The 18577-nt window shown below is 35.2% G+C and overlaps 1 protein-coding gene across 1 annotated transcript; it reads right to left on the reverse strand.

Moving 5' to 3' along the window:
* Positions 1–1494: 1494 nt before the first annotated feature.
* Positions 1495–4781, reverse strand: LOC119640036 (transcription termination factor 2-like). Its single transcript, XM_038037810.1, has 5 exons — positions 4673–4781; positions 3629–4593; positions 3197–3494; positions 2309–3138; positions 1495–2247 (listed from the first exon to the last, which is right to left on the reverse strand). The coding sequence occupies exons 1-5, from the start codon at positions 4779–4781 to the stop codon at positions 1495–1497; spliced, it is 2955 nt and encodes a 984-aa protein (XP_037893738.1).
* Positions 4782–18577: the final 13796 nt, after the last annotated feature.

An 18577-nucleotide genomic window follows, 5' to 3' on the forward strand; every position in this document is an offset into this window, starting at 1 on the left:
TAAAAACAAATAAAATTTGTATTTTTATATTTAATAATTTTATTTAATTGTCCATAAATTATTTGCACATTTGAACAAAGGTTCGTTTATGTTAATGTGATAAAACAAACGCACAGACCCAACCTCTCATCAGACCTTGTAACTAACCTTGCAAGTGTGAATGCATTCTAAATATATACGCAGGCAGATAATATATAAAAGATTTCACAAAGCATTAACTGACTCCGCTGCAAAATTCCAACAATTTGTTGCACTCGTTTGGAACTTTCTTTCATTAAGTTATACCTAAGGTTTCCATGGACTTTTTAGAAAAGTCTTCATCAGGATTAATGAGGGAGGGAATACAAATGGTTCGCTCCCCCCATACCGAATGTTTCCACTTTTAAGTTGAATAATAGTGCCTTCTTTCTTCTCGTTCTATCTGCAAGCCCTCCTCACTACTAGCGTAGAATTCTATCGACCTGCAAGTGTCACTCTCAACGGTTTGGATATTTAAGTCGAGTAGTATCGCTTTCTTCCTTCTCCCTCTATTTTTTCTAATCCTCTCTCCTAATGTTCCCACTCTTCGAAACTATATTATACCTTACATATCACGAGTAAATATGTCACTGTCATTTATTTATCACAATATACATGGTCTAAACATCAAATTGGGCAATGTCGTTATAAGTTCGTTTAGATGTAATTACCAATTACGACTATTCGCTGATGCTTTGCCTCAATCGTTGATAGGAAAATTTGATGCCCAGATTATCAAATATATAGAAACGTTAGCGAACATAAACTAAGACGAGGTGGTCTGATTGTTATTGAAAACTCTATGGCATATTCCCTGGCGTTATTTCCTATTAGTATTGGGTCAGGTTTACTTGTGCAAACTTACAACTTAACCATGCAAAGGGAAATGTAATTGGTATCTTCGAACCCAACTTGAGGCTCCCAACAAACTTCTTCATGCGCCGAGCGGAGACTAATAGGCATGGTGAATGAAGGATAGGGCAAGGGCAAGTCATTGATTGGCTAGTTAGGGTTTCGTCCGTGCAGTTCGTCTGTTCGTCCCTATGGTCTAAGGTCTCAGCTATTTCATTTGGTCTTTTACGCCTGACTAATGCTCCTAGTCTATCTACAAGTCGAAAAAGCTAGCGCTTATATTGAAGATCCAACTTCTAGTTCTTTATGACGGAATCTGAAAAATACAAAAATTTCTAGAAAATAAAAAATTTGGACCGCGTCAAGTGATCTTTCAAGCATCGTCCCATGTGCGGGTAATTACTAAAACGAGCGAATAGCTATACTCGGCGAGGTGGTGAGGGGGTGATGAACAATCAGCTCTGCTCGCTAACAATATACTTAGTAGTTTCTCTTCTTTTCCATTAAGAGACTGTCGATTTACACTTTTTAAACAGGATATACAACAACAAACTGAAACAAATTAATTGGGTAAGGATTTTATTCGTGTACAGCAAAAGGATTTCATAATAAGACTAACAATATTTACATTCCAAATAAATTTTGAAGTTCGTCCATTGTCAGTTTACTACCTTTCGATGCTTTTCCACCACTCAATACGTTATCGGCCAAAGCCAGTTTGCGTTCTTGCAAAGCTTGAATACGCTCTTCCACCGTATCTTTGCATATGAATTTATGAATTATCACATTTTTTTTCTGTCCAACACGGTAAACGCGATCTTGCGCTTGGGCCTCCAGTTGTGGATTCCAGTGGCAGTCAAATAACAGTAAATTATTGGCGCCAATCAAATTCAAACCTACGCCACCAGCTGTAAGCGAAAGTAATAATATACGCTTTTTGGAGGAGGGGTCATTAAATTCGGAGATAATATCCGGGCGATCTTTGACAGGTATTCGGCCAGTGAAAGCAAGAGTTGATATACCAGCTTCCTCAAGATGACTTCCCAGTATTTCTAACACACTAGTCCACTGCGACACGACAATGGCCTTATCGTTTGTCTTTAGTACATTCATTCTTAGTATTTCCAGAACTTTTCTCATCTTGGACGATGGTCTCTTAAAATCAAAGACCGGATTACTTTTTTTCAACACTCCCATTGACGCTTTGGATGTAGGCAAAGTGTCGCAATCACCACACGCTCTATTGCCGAAAATATCTCTTACAGTCTCATTGTTATCGTCAGTGGCCATTTTATTCAATTGTTCTAACAGATCAAATTCCGTTTGCGTTGCTTCGCTTTCGGAACTCATCTGCTGAACTTCGTCACTTTGCAACATCTATAGAAGATTGTCAAATTAAAGCAACTGTAGTTTAAAATCATGCGAAGAAAAAGCTTACAGAAACTATTAAACCTGGGTGACAGCAAATTTGCCTTAGCCTTAACAGTAAGACCAATATTTCATGAGATTTGATCTCTACTCCGTCGCGATGTGTTTTCTTGAATTTTTCATGTATTTTATGGTAAGCATCTTTTAAACTAGAACCTCGTTTGCTATATAGAAAATCGGGATCACGCTCAGCTCTCTGCATCAGGAATTGGGCGAACAAATAACGTGAGTAAGTCATCACTCTTTGATAAACATTCATTTCATCTTTATCCAATTCAATTTCAATTAGATCGGTACGTTTTTGAGGTAAATTGCTAAGCTCACCCAGCGCCTGCAATTGTGCTTTAGTGCGCCTCAACAACACAGTATTCAAAATAGTGTTTAAACGTTGTTGGCCACTTGCACCTTTTTCAATACATCTCTTCCAATAAGTTAGTTGATCAAATGGCGAATAATGCAAGAACTTCAAAAGAGCGTAAACATCCATTTGCTTATTATGTATAGGTGTACCTGTTAAAACCCATCGATAAATCCCATATAGTGCGCATACCGCAACTGAGGTGCGCGATTTATGATTGCGAACAATATGACCCTCATCCAGGACAATGCGCTTCCATTTAATACCAAATAGGGCGCCTCTGACTTTATGTTCATTAGTTACAATAGTGTACGTGGTAATTACAATATCATAAGTACACAAAAGCTTGGATGTACTTTCACGCTTTTTGCCATGATGAAGGCAGGTCGCTGGTTTCGCTCCGGAAATTTTATTTTTCCTTTCAAATTCCCACTGGCTTAATAAACTGGCTGGGCATATAATCAACGTTCCGCCTGGGTAGTCTAAAAGATTATTTAAACTAATCAAGGCTCTGTTTCTTAAAATTTCTAAAATACGCACAGTCTCTTCTCTTTTTTGAAGACCATTTACAATTGTTGTCTTCATCGTTTTCATTGTCATCATCTTCGGATTGGCTTCGTTCGTTAAGTTCACAAGCCAACACTAAAGCTATCATGGTCAAGGTTTTCCCTAAGCCCATGTCATCTGCCAAAATACCTCCTTTGGGTTTTTCGTGTTCACGCCAACACATCCACGCCAAAGCTTGCCTTTGATGGCGCATTAATGGAACAGTTAAGCCTTTGGGATCATCGGCCAATGTATCTGCAGTCGGACAATTGCCCAAGGCATTATGAAGGGCCTTGAAATAATAAAAGTTTTGTCAATTTTCACTTAAAAAAAAAAGCATAAAATTTTTCCGACATTCATTAAAAATTGAATTATTTTCAGCCATAATGACATTATGTTTTCGCTTTTATATTTTCCATTACTTACTTTCAAATTATCTACAGTCAAAGCTTTTTGGTTTTCGATTGTTGCTATGCCCTGCGTGGTCGCGTCGTTAGCCTTTTTACTATTTATATCGTTCGACAGCACATTGCAATCGGGAACTGTGTTGAAATTGTCTTTCCGTTGTCCCTGTAATGTCAACGAAAGAGGACTGGCAAGCGGCTTATCTTCCACCACCATGGAAGCTAAACATTTGCTTCTAATAGCTATATCTTCCCCTAAATTCTTAATTTGTCGGTCTAACCGTTTGCCTTCATCTGGTAAATTTTTGGCGGTACGTTTATAAAGTTTTTCGAAATAAGTTTTTTTTGACTTCAAATCTTCTAAATGTTTAGCCTCTTTCTGGAAATATTCCTGTGAAACATACTTCATTAACGATTGCTTTGATATGACGGTGCTGTCAGTTTTGTGTTCTCTCTCAATATAATCACTGGTACTTGGAGAAAGTACTGGCATCTCATAGCTTTCTGTAATTGCCAAATCGGTGCTGACGGAAGCTGTCTCCACGATATCAACTAAAGATTCATTAATCTCAGATTTTTGGAAACTTTTCTGAATTATGTCCTTTGATGTTGTTAAGACGGGATCTTCATCGTTTCGCTGATAGACTTCTAAATCTTTATTTTTTAATTTCTTGTTTCCACTCGCTGTAGAATCTTGCTTGATTGACGATTGTTGTACAAAAAAAGTCGAGTCCGTTTCTTTCTTTTTAGCACTTGACATATAACCATGCATCGTATCCTTGAAACGATCATATTCAATGTCGCTTGATTCATCTGATTCATCGGATGATAAATGACTCTTGATGCCGGTGATGCTTAACCTAGTTGTTGGGGAAAAGGCCCTGACGTCTTCCCACTCATTTTCACTGGAATCGGTTTCAATAATATCGAGTTGCCTTTGCCTTAAACGATTAACGTCCAAATTAACGCATCCCACATCACTGTCCTCTATAGATATAACAAGTTAATTTATATACATTTTTATATATATTTTATGTATATACTTTATTAAATTTTAGAACCTTACCTTCTGTTTCCGTTTCCTTTAAGGTTAAGGATTTACTGAAACTCTTAGACAAATGGTCCTGCACCTCATCATCACTACTTGAAAGCACACTTTCTTCAAACTTCGACATTTCACAATTTTTCTTTTATATAAGTTATTTATTTATTTATTTATTCTTTTTTTTTTTTGATGGACTTGCAGAAGTTATTGAACAAATCTAGACGTTTTTTCAAAACTGAAGAATGTAAGAATCATTCGATTTAGGCGCTAGGAAAATGTGACAGTTCTAAATCGATAACAGAAAATTCAAAGAGATATTCAGAGTTGCCCCTCATGTATTAAATAGATAATCATAACCAGGAAGAGGAGCAAGATTGGCCTTAAAAGCAAATGTTGTGTTATTCCGTTTTTCAGTAATGTAAGTAATAAACACAATTAGAAACCGCGCTATCGTAGCATTGTTTAAGAAAAAAACAAGTATGAACATTATAATCGGGCAAGGCTGACTGCTAAGTGCCCAACAACAATTCCCCTAGTACAATTATTCGCTCGTTTTTGTGACAATATTTCAAAAACTGCGTATTATTTTCATTATCACCCACATACGGGAGGATGCCCAATAAATCATATGACGTAGTACAATAAATCGTCTAGGTCGCGATATGGATTGCGCATTATATAAAAGGATTCAAATTTAGGAAATTTACCTCTTGAAAAACTAGAAATTACATTATCTCTCCCTGTAAGGACTCGCTTTTCATGATTATACCTTTATATATATATATATATATATATATATGTTAGGATCTAATATATGGAGCTATCTTATCCAAATTCCCTATTGTTAATTTTTTTGATTAATTTCGGGCTCTGCGCCAATTTTGATTATAAAATATTAAAAATTAAATCGTTTTCTAAAGGGCTTGCTTACTATTCATGAAAAATCTTATAAAGAGTGATTTCAAGAAGTAGACTCATCTGGTTCGAATTTGTTCCATTTAATTTTTAAGTTAAATTACTTTCATGCACGATTTTTCGTCACATAAAATGAAGGAAGAAATTTTTTATAAATGCCCTTAAACACAATGGTCGTTATTCCTATTTTCGGAAAGGGATTTTATACATATGTATTTTATATTTATATAAATTCGTTAAGAGAATAGTGAAGAAAATTAATAACTTCTGATGCACCAAACAATGGAAAAAATTTAGCTAACTGCCAACGTAATTAAGCTTGAAGTAGAGAAATTCACGTTCGCATTGAACCTGTTTTACTCAGCTCAGTCAATCGTCTGTGGTTGATTTGCTGACAGAAGAAGAGGAAGAAGTAAAAGACAATTTACCTGATATACTCCATATTTGATATCGCTTGGTTTCTATTCGAAATTTAATTAAAGAATGTTAAGACTTACGAATGAGTTTTAATAAATTGTGTGTGCGTACACATATTCGTCTTATAAGAAAAACTATCATGAAAACATAGGATATTAGAGCACATCTAGATTATGTAAACATAAAGTTTCGGTTTTAAATCGCGTCTTGAAACTGAAAATAGAAAATCATTACGGTTTTTCTAATAATTGGACTAAAAAATTTCTATCGAGCAGAGGTCGTAATATAATTTCGGCCGTGGATATAATTTCGCAAAGTTAGTCAAGATTACCTATATAAGTAAAGTTTTTATTATCTTAATATTTCGATTCATTGATTCAAAGAATTTTTACTATAAATATGTGCTGCTGTTATGTCCTTGTGTGCAAGTGTACATGTGTTATTTTTTGTACTTGTATACGGCTTGTGGTACGAACGTTATATTTAGTTTGTGCGGATGTATGCAAATTCCAGAAAGACTTGAGATCGACCCACCTTTGATTATACCAATCAGATTTTTTTTTCTGAACAAATATAAAATTGTCTGTCCATCTATGCCTCACAGATATCTTGTGTTTAACTAACAGGTTGCAAGATGCGAAATATTTTGATATTTGGTACGCTGATGTATCTTGATCCAAGACCGAAAACTATCGGAAAGGTATGGGAACGGACCACTTTTTCATTCACTTCGCATACAACGCTTCATTTTGAAAAGTCGTTAAATGAATAATTGTAGGGTGACGTAGGGCTTTTATTGGGCTGTTTAAAACTTTTGGAGAGCCTCTCAACCACTTATAAATCCTTCTATACTAATGGCCTGGGACACATATTGCAAAATAGCAGTCAAATTCGGCAAGTTTAGTAAAGGGTGCCCCAGTGGAATCGGTTGACTTTCAAAAATATATTAGGAAAATCGATGTTACTACCATCCACACTGCTCGTATATTCAAAGTATTTTAAAGCGTGATAAACATAAAGTTTGTGCGGATGTATGCCGTACGCGGAATTATATCCATCAATAGAGAATCACTTTGTCAATCGGTCTAGGCTTGTCTACCCATCATGTTTTCTTGTACTTAACCTACACTTGACAATTTTTAGAGTCGTCTGATATATTTTTGCCCGAGGGGAGCGCTACTGAAAATAGTTCGGATCGGGACACTTTTTTGACCACATGCCATAAAATCAATGTTTCCATAATAAAATCTCATCTTTCTCATTTTGTGCTCGATTTCTCAGAGGGAAGCATTGATAGCTTACTGTCGTCGTTCTACAATGTATTAAATCAAGCTATTTCTGCATCCGTTCCGATCAAGCAGTCCCGTCCTCGAAGTAAGGATCCCCCGTGGTTTAATAAGACAATTAAATACTACAAGAATAGGAAAAACAAGTTGTTCAAAAAATTTTCGAAAAGTGGTTCTTCTTTCGACTATTTCGCTTACTCTGTTGCAAGGCATAAATTTAATTCCCTCAACCGCCAATACTACTGCAGATACCTTCAGTTTGTTAAATCCTCCTTGTTTGCTAACCCTAAATACTTTTTTAAGTTCGTTAATTCCAAAAGAAAAATCTCCATAAACCCGTCGTTTGTGTCTTTTAATGGCTCCGAGTCCTCGGATGATTTTGAATCCTCAAATCTCTTTGCGGAATACTTCCGACAGAACTTTTCAACTGCCAATTTTGATTTATCGGAAAATTATTCATATTCGATTTCTAATTCGGTTTCAATTCCTAACTTTGTTATATCGGAAAATGACGTTTTTGAAGGATTGAACTCTCTGAAATATAATTGTTCGCCTGGACCCGATGGCATCCCCTCATGTGTACTTATATCTTGTGCTGGCGAGCTTTGTGATGTTATCTCAAAGATTTTTAATAAGTCTTTGAATTTAGGTGTTTTCCCTTTGTGTTGGAAGACTTCTTTCCTTATTCCTATTCACAAAAGTGGTAGTAGGCAACTTGTAGAGAACTACAGAGGCATCGCCAAGTTGAGTGTCTTACCTAAACTGTTCGAGCGAATTGTGGCTCAGCATATAGCCTTTTCCATGAAATTGTATATTTCTCCTTTCCAGCATGGTTTTCGAAAGGGAAGATCTACGGTGACCAATCTGTTGGAGTTTACTTCTCATGTTTTCAAGGCTTTTTCTAGTGGTTCTCGCACTGATGTCATTTACACTGACTTTAGCAAGGCGTTTGATATGGTTAATCATAGACTTCTTAGATTTAAAATCCAGACCTCTGGCTTTCCTCTCTTCTTAGTTGAATGGTTAAGCTCTTATCTGTATGGTAGATCATTCAGGGTTTTGTTTAACCTCATTACCTCGGATGAATTTCCCGTGACGTCTGGCGTACCTCAAGGTAGCCACTTGGGACCTATTTTATTTAATCTTTACATCAATGATTTGCCCTCCGTGATTAAATTCAGTAAGATTTTAATGTATGCTGATGATGTGAAACTGTTTACTTCTTTTTCCGTAGAATCGCAATCACATCATCTTCAAAGTGATTTGAACAATTTGGTTGCATGGTGCTCCCTCAATCTTCTGAAGCTAAATCTAAATAAATGTAAGAAGCTTTCTTTCTTAAGAAGGAAGTCGTTTAGTACCCAATACTTCATTGATTCGCACAGGTTGGAAGACGTCGATTCGTTCATTGATTTAGGCGTTCTATTCGATTATAGGTTACGTTTCAATTTGCATATTGAGTCCTCGTTAAGGAAAGCTAGGTCCGCTCTTGGTTTTATAAAGAGGTGGTCCAAAGAGCTTGATGATCCTTATATTACTAAAAGGCTTTACACGTGTTTCAATTGAATCTATACAAAAGCAATTCTTGCTGTTTGCACTTAGGAATTTGGGTTGGGACCCGATTTCCCCTCTTCCACCCTATGAAAATAGGTTGCTTCTGTTATCCTTACCGTCACTCGAGAAACGTAGATTTGTTCTTGGGGTTTCCTTCCTAATCAAATTAATAAATGGTGCAATTGATTCGCCCGCATTACTTCGTGAGATTTGCTTTAATGTCCCTAACCGCTTCTCTAGGTACTTTATGTTGATAAAGCTTAGTCAATGCAAATATAACTTTGAACTGTTTAACCCGCTCAGAGTTGTTTGCAAGAACCTAAATGATGTCTATCATCTATTCTCATTAACGGACTCTTTAAAGTCTATTAAAGCAATATTGCTCAACAAGCGCGATTTACCTATGTCGTACTTAAACTGATTTAACCTTAGATTTTGTCATTATGAGTCGAAAATTAATTTGTTGTTAACAATTATCGGTTGCCAAGATTATGCATGTTTGCGATGGCTTAGGGGTTCACTTGCAATTTGGTCCTGTATCGGTTGTGGGCGTGGCTCTATGCTAATTGTGTACATGCTTTTTTTTTTTTTCTTTCTTTTTTTTTTCCTCCTTATTTGTTTTATTGTACTTATACTAAGTTTTATTATTAAATAATTTTAAGATTTACTTAAGAGTCAATTGAACTCGACTGCCATTTTGTTTTAGTTGAGTTTCTTGTATAAGTGGAATAAATAAATAAATAAATAAATAAATAAATGCCGTATAAAGCCCTACTTTGAAAAGTCACTATACTATTAAGCGAAGCGATGTAGGGTATTTAATGGTACCTCATGATCTACTATAATGTTTTTATTTGTTTTTTCCATAACTTGCCGGTTCTTCGAGTGAGAGCTAAGCTTAATTTAATACAGATGTAGCTATGAGTTTATCGAAAAGATTTTTTACTTGGTTTTTTTTTACTTACGTCCATTGACGTTGTCTGGAAACCAAGTTCTGACAAGATGCTCTGTCTATTGTTATTCAAAAAAGCCTCCTGTAGGGGTGTTCTTAAATTGCATTTGGCGACTATGTACATTTTTTTGGGAATTACTAAGGGAAAGCATATAGCGGTCTTTTCGGGGAAAAATTTATTATATTTACGACAAAAAAAAAAAATATTCTTTTTCAAATTTCGAATTTTTTTTCAAAATTTCAAATTTTCAAAATTGAAGAAGATATCCGAGTATTCAAGATTAACTCAAGGCGAATAACATCTTTTTTAACTGTTTTCTTGGCACAAAGAAAAATTGCCAAAAAATGCTTGTTATGGACATAAATTGTTTACACATGCATTGTAACATAACTATTTTTCAAAAACATAAATATCTATAAATAAACTACAAAATGGGATAAGAAAATCTTGAATAGTATGCTCAAACCATTTATTCATGTATTTCGGATTGTATTGTTACTGCATAGTGTTATGTTGTTTATTCAGCACCTTTGATATTTGAAGCTCGCAAATATTTACTATGCACACTTGAGCGCATACAGAATTATACGTACATATATGTAAACATGCCAATGTCTGCTTATAAGGTCTGTTAGCTTCGCGCGAGGAAAGAGTACAAAAAGAAATAAAACAAAAGGATTCTTTGCTTTCAACGAAAAATATGCTTTAGATGAAGTTAACTTAACCGCCACGGTTAACAAAAAAAAAAAAAACAAAAATATATTTGGTTCCTTTCTTTTACTCTCTATTGCATAGCACAATTGTTGACCTTTGCTATAGCGCTTTGTTCGTTCCGTACATATAGACGTGTATTCAAAGAAGCCCGAACAAAGCCAAAGTTAGTAAAATCCTAACAAAGTTTAATTTTAAAGTTTAACGTTAAGCCCAACGTTACGTAATTCGAAGATTAAATGCGAAAGAGCACCGGATTAAATTAATATATTCAGATTAAACAGAATTTTTTTTTTTTATGGCCAGAACATGTTTCCGTTGCTTTGAAAAAAATTTGAATAAATTATGATTTCATCATCTGTGGATAACGTACATAATTTTTCTTCCTTTATTTATTACCCTACAACATATGCTAAATTTGAGCGAACGTGTGTAACATTCAGAAAGGCTTAGGACAGGTCCACTTTTTACTATGCCGGTCGTTTTGGAACCATTTTGTGAATCGGTTTAATCCTGCCGTTTGTTTGTCCATCTGTCCGTCTGTTTGTCTATCTGTCCGTCTGATGTCTAGCCATATTTTTTGAGCTCAAGCTGCACGTCGTAACGTTTGAGATATTTTGATGAAATTTCGTACACAGATGAACTTTGGCCCAACGACGTGTGCTATTGAAAATGGTTCGGATTGATCCACATTTCTGACCACACCTAATATAACGCACTTTTCTTCTTCTCGGTAATAGTGGCTACGTAGTAGTATTTCGGCATTTTAAATTGGTGTAAAAATTTTGGGCTTGATGAGAAAACTTTTTGAAACTCTTCTCATATAACCATTTCCGCGAAAACTCTAACATTATATGGCAAAAAGGTCGATGTTTCAATATTTCTTGGTGAAAATTTGCTTATAATAGTAAATGGACAAAGAAATCTACCTTACCCAATACGGATCACGTTGGTCAATTCTTCGGATACCATCGCGTATACAGATTCTCAGGAAACGTCAAAACTTGTATGCCAAAAAGGCCTAACTGTTAGCATTTTGTGACACAAATTTGTTTATGATAGTCATTCGGCATAAAAATTAAGTGGACCACAAGGCTTGTTTTGTTGAATCCCACTCTATATAAGATTTGTCATGGATAGTAAGAGCCCGTCAGAAATGGATTTAATTTTAAATATTTTATGATGAAAATTGATCCTCAGGAGCAATTTAGCAAAAAACATTAGCAGTGATTTGCATCACATAGGCCTATTTTTTGATCTTAACGTATTTAGGGGTTATCCTAAAAACCATGCCCTTGTGCGGTGAGAAAGTCTAATTTCAAGTTTTTTGCGACAAAAACTGAGAAATAATAAAATTTTTGGGAAGTAAATGAAGTCTGCTAACTTGGTTTGGCGTTATGTGATGTTTCATGCATCCTCCAATTTGGGGCCTTTCGTGGAAGATATATCTTTCCATGAAAATAATGCGTAATTGTTACCAAAAGGAATACTGTACTAGGCGAAGCGGTGTAGGGTATGTACCGATCGTTTTTGATCGACTCTAATTTTCTTATTTGTCTTTCTTTATTTTTGATATAAAAAACCATTGAATTATCTAAATGGAGTGGCTTTGTATTTTACTATCCATTTAAGCACTTATAAACATTAATCGAAACGTTTAGGTCTACGATCTTTTCCACACATATGCAATTTACAAGCTCAAGGCAATATGGCAAGAAATTAGTATTGGAATCGCCTTATGAATGTTTAACTTTCGATGAGCCTCCTTGACCTAGGCTTTTATTCAAATGTCTGTGATTGCTATGCCTCATGCTAAGTGCAAAAGCTACTAATGCTACATACTTACTAACAGCAAATAAAGACTCATAGGGCCAACCGAGCTTGACTCTTAGCCGCTTACATTGCAATTGTTATTTTTATGGTCAAATTTTTCCTTACACTTAAATATCTCTGCTGACTGTAGCATTGTAGTCGTTTCTTTATTTTTATTTCTATTCATTTCCCTCCATTTTGTAGTTGTTCTTACTTTTTGCTAAGCCTTTAGCGAATTACTAATACAGCGATTTCAACAAAGGCGTGCAGGTTGTGCAGCATAGTCCCTAAGTGTAACCGTGTAGGTAGGGTACTGCAAGTAACAAGTCAGTATTCGCAAGTTCAAATCCTAGTGCGGTAGAGTTGACTTTGATTGTAGCTATAATGAGTGTCAGTCGGTAACGGCATAACACTTACTGATTGCGCGTAGAGACTAACTAAGCTGCTTCTCCATACTTATATCTTTAGCTGTCTTTGTTAACGCGGCTAATGCCGTCTACAGCCGGCTGCCACAATGGTGCATTGTAAACATGCATTGCGGCTCAGTTGCGCCGTTTGCGAAAGTCGGCAAAGTATGGGATTAGTGTGAGACAGTTAAATACACGACTTTTTTACTATTCTCTTAAAATAAGGGCGTTTCTTTATAAAACAACAGTCGACCAGAATTAAGAGCGAAGGCTATGCTAAGAAATCTGGGTAATCTAGCGCGGTACGCTACTGGTGAAAATTTTATACCGGAGTTGTTGAATTTTTCTAACAGTTTTTATCGGAACTCGATAATCCCAGCCCCTTCAAAAGCGGCTTCCCTAGTGACGTTTTCCTATCTCCCAAATTCAAAGAGATATTCAGGAGATTGCATTTTTTATACCCGAAGGTTGAGGGGAATATTCATTTTGTCAAAACCTTTGCAACGCTCAGAAGGAAGCATCAGAGATTACACAAAGCATATATATTGCTGATCAGCATTCACATACTAAATCGATTAAAAACATGTTCGCCTGTCCGTCTGGACGTCTGTGTAATGTCTGCTGTAAATCGTTTCCCAGACTCAAAAATAAAGCTATCGACTTCAAATTTGGCAGAAGCTGTGGAAGTTCATACACGCAGATCGGTAGTGAAAACGGGCTAAATCGGTCGAAGGGCACACCCAAAGCAGCACGTAAACTGAGAATACCTCTGTTTTTCAAAGTGAACGAAAATTTGGTTTTTTGCTCATTGCTAATAAAGTATAGCAAATAAATCCACAAAAATTTGAACATATATTCTATGGATGATGCTGTATTAACTCTCATAAAATAAAGAACGCACGTAAATTCTGGACTAGTTTTAAATTAGGATTGCATCTGAACATGTCCGTCTGTCCGTCTAGCCAACTGTGTAGTATCTGCGTTAAGCATTCGCCCCTTCGCAAAAATGAATATATCGCCTAAAAATTTTCGGAAGAATTTGAAAGTGACCTAAACTTTTCAAAAGACACGCCTATAACACAACACTCCACAGACGTATGCGATGAAAACTTTTATTGTGAAAGAAAAAAAAAACAAATCAGCCACTCCATATTATGGAGCATGAAAATTTAGTTCTTTTACTTTTTTTGTGTTTTTAGGGTACCTGTGATCGGTGTAAAAAATTCGGTTACGACCAAAAACTATTTTCTTATTTGCTTTTTTTTTTTAGAAGATAGACTGATTGGGCCAGCCGCTTTAATAAAGTCAAATGTTATACGGGTATGAAGTACACAAGGTACTTTTAAAATTTCCATAGGATTGGAGGCTCCGAATACGAAGCTTCCTATATTGGAAAGGTTTTGGCTTTTATCAAGTAGAAGCTTAATCGTTTAATGTTGTTGAAGAAAGCAAATTCCATTGATATTTTGCAATAGCATAACCAAGGCGAATTCTTGCAAATGTTTTGATCTTGATTTTTTCGATTCGACAGGATATGGTAGCTTTCCAATATGCCCTCCGTAACTAAAGGTACCGCAGCTGCGGAGTTGGCTGCCAGATTTCTATATATTTTGCAATGTCTGTCGCGGGCTATGAGTATAGAAATATTTATAAGGCCCTGATTTGAGAAAGTTTCCAACTGGAATTTAAGCCAAAGAAACCAGTAATGATGGGGCACGAATCACTATTAAATTCCCTACGCCACCTTACAGTTATTCGCATATCGATTTTTTTTAAACGAGACGTTATCGGGGAATTGGGCGAGAAAGTGGTTCTTCTCGATCTTGAATGCATCCGCACAATCTTAATTTATCCTTCCACCATAAGTGGCATAGAAGAAGGCATTATCGATGAAGTGGCCGAGAAAGTGGTCCGACCCGAATCATTTTCAATAGCGTTCGTTCTTAGACCATAGCATGTCAATGTAGCAAATTTCATTAAAACATTTCAAAGCTTGCTGCCTGTAGGTTGAACAAAAGAAAACACGACAGTTGATCAGACAGATGGACAAACAAGCAAGAGTGATAAAAAAAGGTACGTCTATCATCTTCTCGATCTTGGATGCATCCGCGCAAACTTAATATGTCCTTGTACCATAAATGGCGTAGTGCATGAAAACTTGACAACCATAGGCGTATCTTTGCTCAAACCTAACTAATATTTATTATAACCAGAGATAATATTCATGTTAATCAAACTTTAGAAGCTGCACATTTGATTTCAGAAGGTTGATACACACACACACCTACTTGTTTCGATCAATTTCTCTTCCTATTTATACTCACCACAATACTTTTTGCTTTTTCGGCTTTTTGATTACAAGCATTTGTGATAAAGTTGATATGACTTCAGTGGTCGGTATCTAAATGAAGTAAAAAATGCATTTTTAGCTCTTTAGTGAGACGAGGACTGAACTGAAATATTTATGTTGGTAAACTATCAAAGTTTTTCGTTTGTCTGAAAATTTTGTCGTAAAACTTTCTTTTTGTTTTTTTTTTTTTTAATATTTGTGTTTGCTTAACTGCACCAAACTGCTTCCGTTATACTTACATTAAAAGTTTTTCGCGTTTGTTTATGATATGGACTTTCCATCCAAAATGATTTCTCTTTTTTTTTCCGTTTTTGTGCAAGTTGTAATTAAAACAATTATTTAACTTTGAATTCAAATTTCATTCTCTGTTTGAGTTGAAATCAACTATTTTTGCTTATTTAATATGACTTTGAAGAGTGCTGTCAAATTCCTTATTTTAAGAAAAACTTTTTTAATGAACCGCCTTTTTTTTTTTGATCATTTTCTATTATTCTCGAATGTGAAATTTGGGTAGGAATTGAATGTACTGAGACTATTGAAAGGAAGATCTTACTTTTCCTATATTATGTTTTCCTTTTTTGTCTTGTGTCTAACCTACAACTAGAATTATCTCTAGCTTTCTTATATAACGGATGAATTAATTAGACTCCGGCCTTTTCTTAAAAGCCTGTGTTAGTAGTCCTGTAGAGAGCTGATTAAAACTGTGACCTCTTCATTTGACAGCACTATCCGCAAGCTACAAGTAGTTGCATAAGTTAACCCACTGCAGAGTTTATAACGTGATTTCCTTAAGCTTTGAAAATGTATAGTCCTGTGTGCGGGGAACTTTAATTTCCTATTTAATTCAAAAAATAATGATGCCCAATCCTTCCAAGTAATGAACAATGGATGCGTTACGATATCCAAGGACCAAATAATCATTGTGACATTCGAATACCCAAGATTATCCCTTTTCGGGATGCTATGTCATTATTCGTTGCAATCAAATGAAACCACTAATAAGAAACGCCCCCATTAGTACTTTATACAACTGAGAAAAAACATGAGTTCCTAAAAAAAAGCAAAAGTCATGACATCGTGAGTTTTCAATATAATGAAATTCGACCTCTTATTGCAAAGCTCTTTCAGGAAATGTTTGACGTTTTAATATGGAACACCCACAGACGCAATGTGAAACTGGGCTGTGGAGTAATTTAATTGCAAAGTAATTCTGATTACAATTGAAAAGGTAATGAGCCAGATGTCATGATTTTTGCAATACCTCTTTTGTATTGTACAACTGGACTTGGCAACCATATAAATTTTGTAGGTGATTAATGATTCTGGCATCTGGAGAAAATTTTGAATTAACTCTGAAGAATTGAAATTGTCTTGCCCATAGAATTTCGTTTTGATTATTTTCTTCATCCAATTATCTTTCATATACTTCCCAGATAATCGAGACTTTTGGAATCGCCTTTTCTCTAAAGTCTTTTGCGGTGTTCAGTAAATACAAAATGAAATCAGTTTGTCTAATGTGTAAAGCGCCTTCGAATGTGATGAACCGACCGAATGGCCTATTCCACTTTGAATAGCAGTAAAGAGGAAGAAAAAATGGATATCCTCCTCGTCCTCTGAACCAGATCGTGAAACATAAGAAAATAATCTGTGACCATCCGATTGAAATTATCCGCACAGAAGGCCGAAATAGGGGAGATAATGTTAAGCGATCGTCTAGCACATAATTTATGGGCATTTAATTTTTGATGAGATCCTTTTTATGGAGGCCCTTCAGATTATAATGTGACATGTATGCAAGTCAAAGTGAGAATTGCCATTACGTTGAAATCACTTATAGATTACGATACTACACAACTTTATGGCTTAAAAATGTTCCCATTCTACGTTTAAGACAGAGTTGGAATTTTTTTTATGGGAATAAAGTGATGAATTATAATTAGAACAACCAAGCTCTCTATTGAATGACGGAGTACAAAAGTGGACCAGTGAAGGTAAGACCAAATTGCTACAATACTATAAATTTGAACAACCGGAGTACCCGATAAGACTTATCTATAAAATTATTAATTTTTTCAAAGAGGAAAAATTTTAAGCATTGCCGACATTCTTTCCCATTTTTAGATGCTTTGAATATACCTACTTGGTAATCCGATGCCTTTTAAGTAAAGCAGTTGCGTTAATGTTCAGTTTCCACGAATTACGCTCTGATGTTTTTAAAAGTTTTCTATACCTATATATTACTTTTAGTAAAAGCGTGTATTAAGTTTGTGTGGATATATGAAACATAGAGATGGACTTGAGACAGACCCGTCTCTTATTGTGGTCCAGAATCTCTTTCTGAATCGATATAGGCTTTTGTGCATTTATTGTTTTTTTATGTCGAACTTGTAAGCCGTAAAGGCAAACGCTTTTAAAACGTGATCTGGATCGGACTGCTTTTTCGATCATTTCCCATATAAAACGTAATTTTTAAAAGCCATTCTTTGAATAACTGCGGGATGGTGTAGGATATCGAATTGTGCGCCGGGGCTCGCTATGCTGTGTTTACTTGTTTTACTTTAATAAGCCAGCATTTTCATGGTCCATGTAACGCTTTGCATTTAGTTTATTTATTAAATTATAACTGCACCCTTAAAATACATATATATATATATATATATATATATGTACGCTCTTTTATTCTGCGAAAGCAAACCAACCCCTTAAGGACATACAGAAAATATAAATATTTTTGTGGAAGAAACAACTGGACATCTGTAAACTATCACTCGCGGCCATATTACCTCTTCCCCGTAAAGCATCGTTGAAGAGTGAGGTTTAAAGTAACCACTGAAAATTTAAGCCAATCAATTTATTGAAATTAACATAGGTTACGAGATTTTCCAAAAAAAAAAAACAAATTCGTTCAGAACCCATTGTATTAATATGTAATTATGTTTACATAGCCTATAGTTACGATTTTATAATTGTCTCGTTTCCTACCTGATATTTATTACACTTGCTCCTATTTGTTATATAATTATGCTTATTAAATGCTTCAGGTGTTCTGTAATCTCTCTCTAGAGGATTTATCTGCGTTTTCCTGTTATTTTCCAAATGATTCTAAACAAATATTTGTAGTTCACAGTTTGTATGTAGTTACTTATGCGCAGGTATTATTATATAAATTATTACTAAAACGTAGTTTCAATTACAGTTACCAAAGAACCTAATTTCAATATACGTGAATGAGTGCATTTGTGCATTTAAAATGCCATACGTATTAAAGCACTTTATAGTAGAGTAAACAATTTGAACAGACAGCCAAAAACGGAAACGGAATGGAACATATGTTGATGATGTTATTATTGTCAAATGCAAAATTAAGTAACGTACGCAATAACGTTATCATTAAATGCGCTTACATAAATCTAAATAGTATTTGGAAATGAAAGCAAGTAAGCAATTATGGGAGAAATAGTAAAAGCAAAAGTGTTTATAATATAAGCGGAGATAAAAATTTTGTTAAAGAATTTACATTC

The sequence above is a fragment of the Glossina fuscipes genome, unplaced genomic scaffold (assembly GCF_014805625.2).
Source record: "Glossina fuscipes isolate IAEA_lab_2018 unplaced genomic scaffold, Yale_Gfus_2 114, whole genome shotgun sequence".
Lineage (NCBI taxonomy): Eukaryota > Metazoa > Arthropoda > Insecta > Diptera > Glossinidae > Glossina > Glossina fuscipes.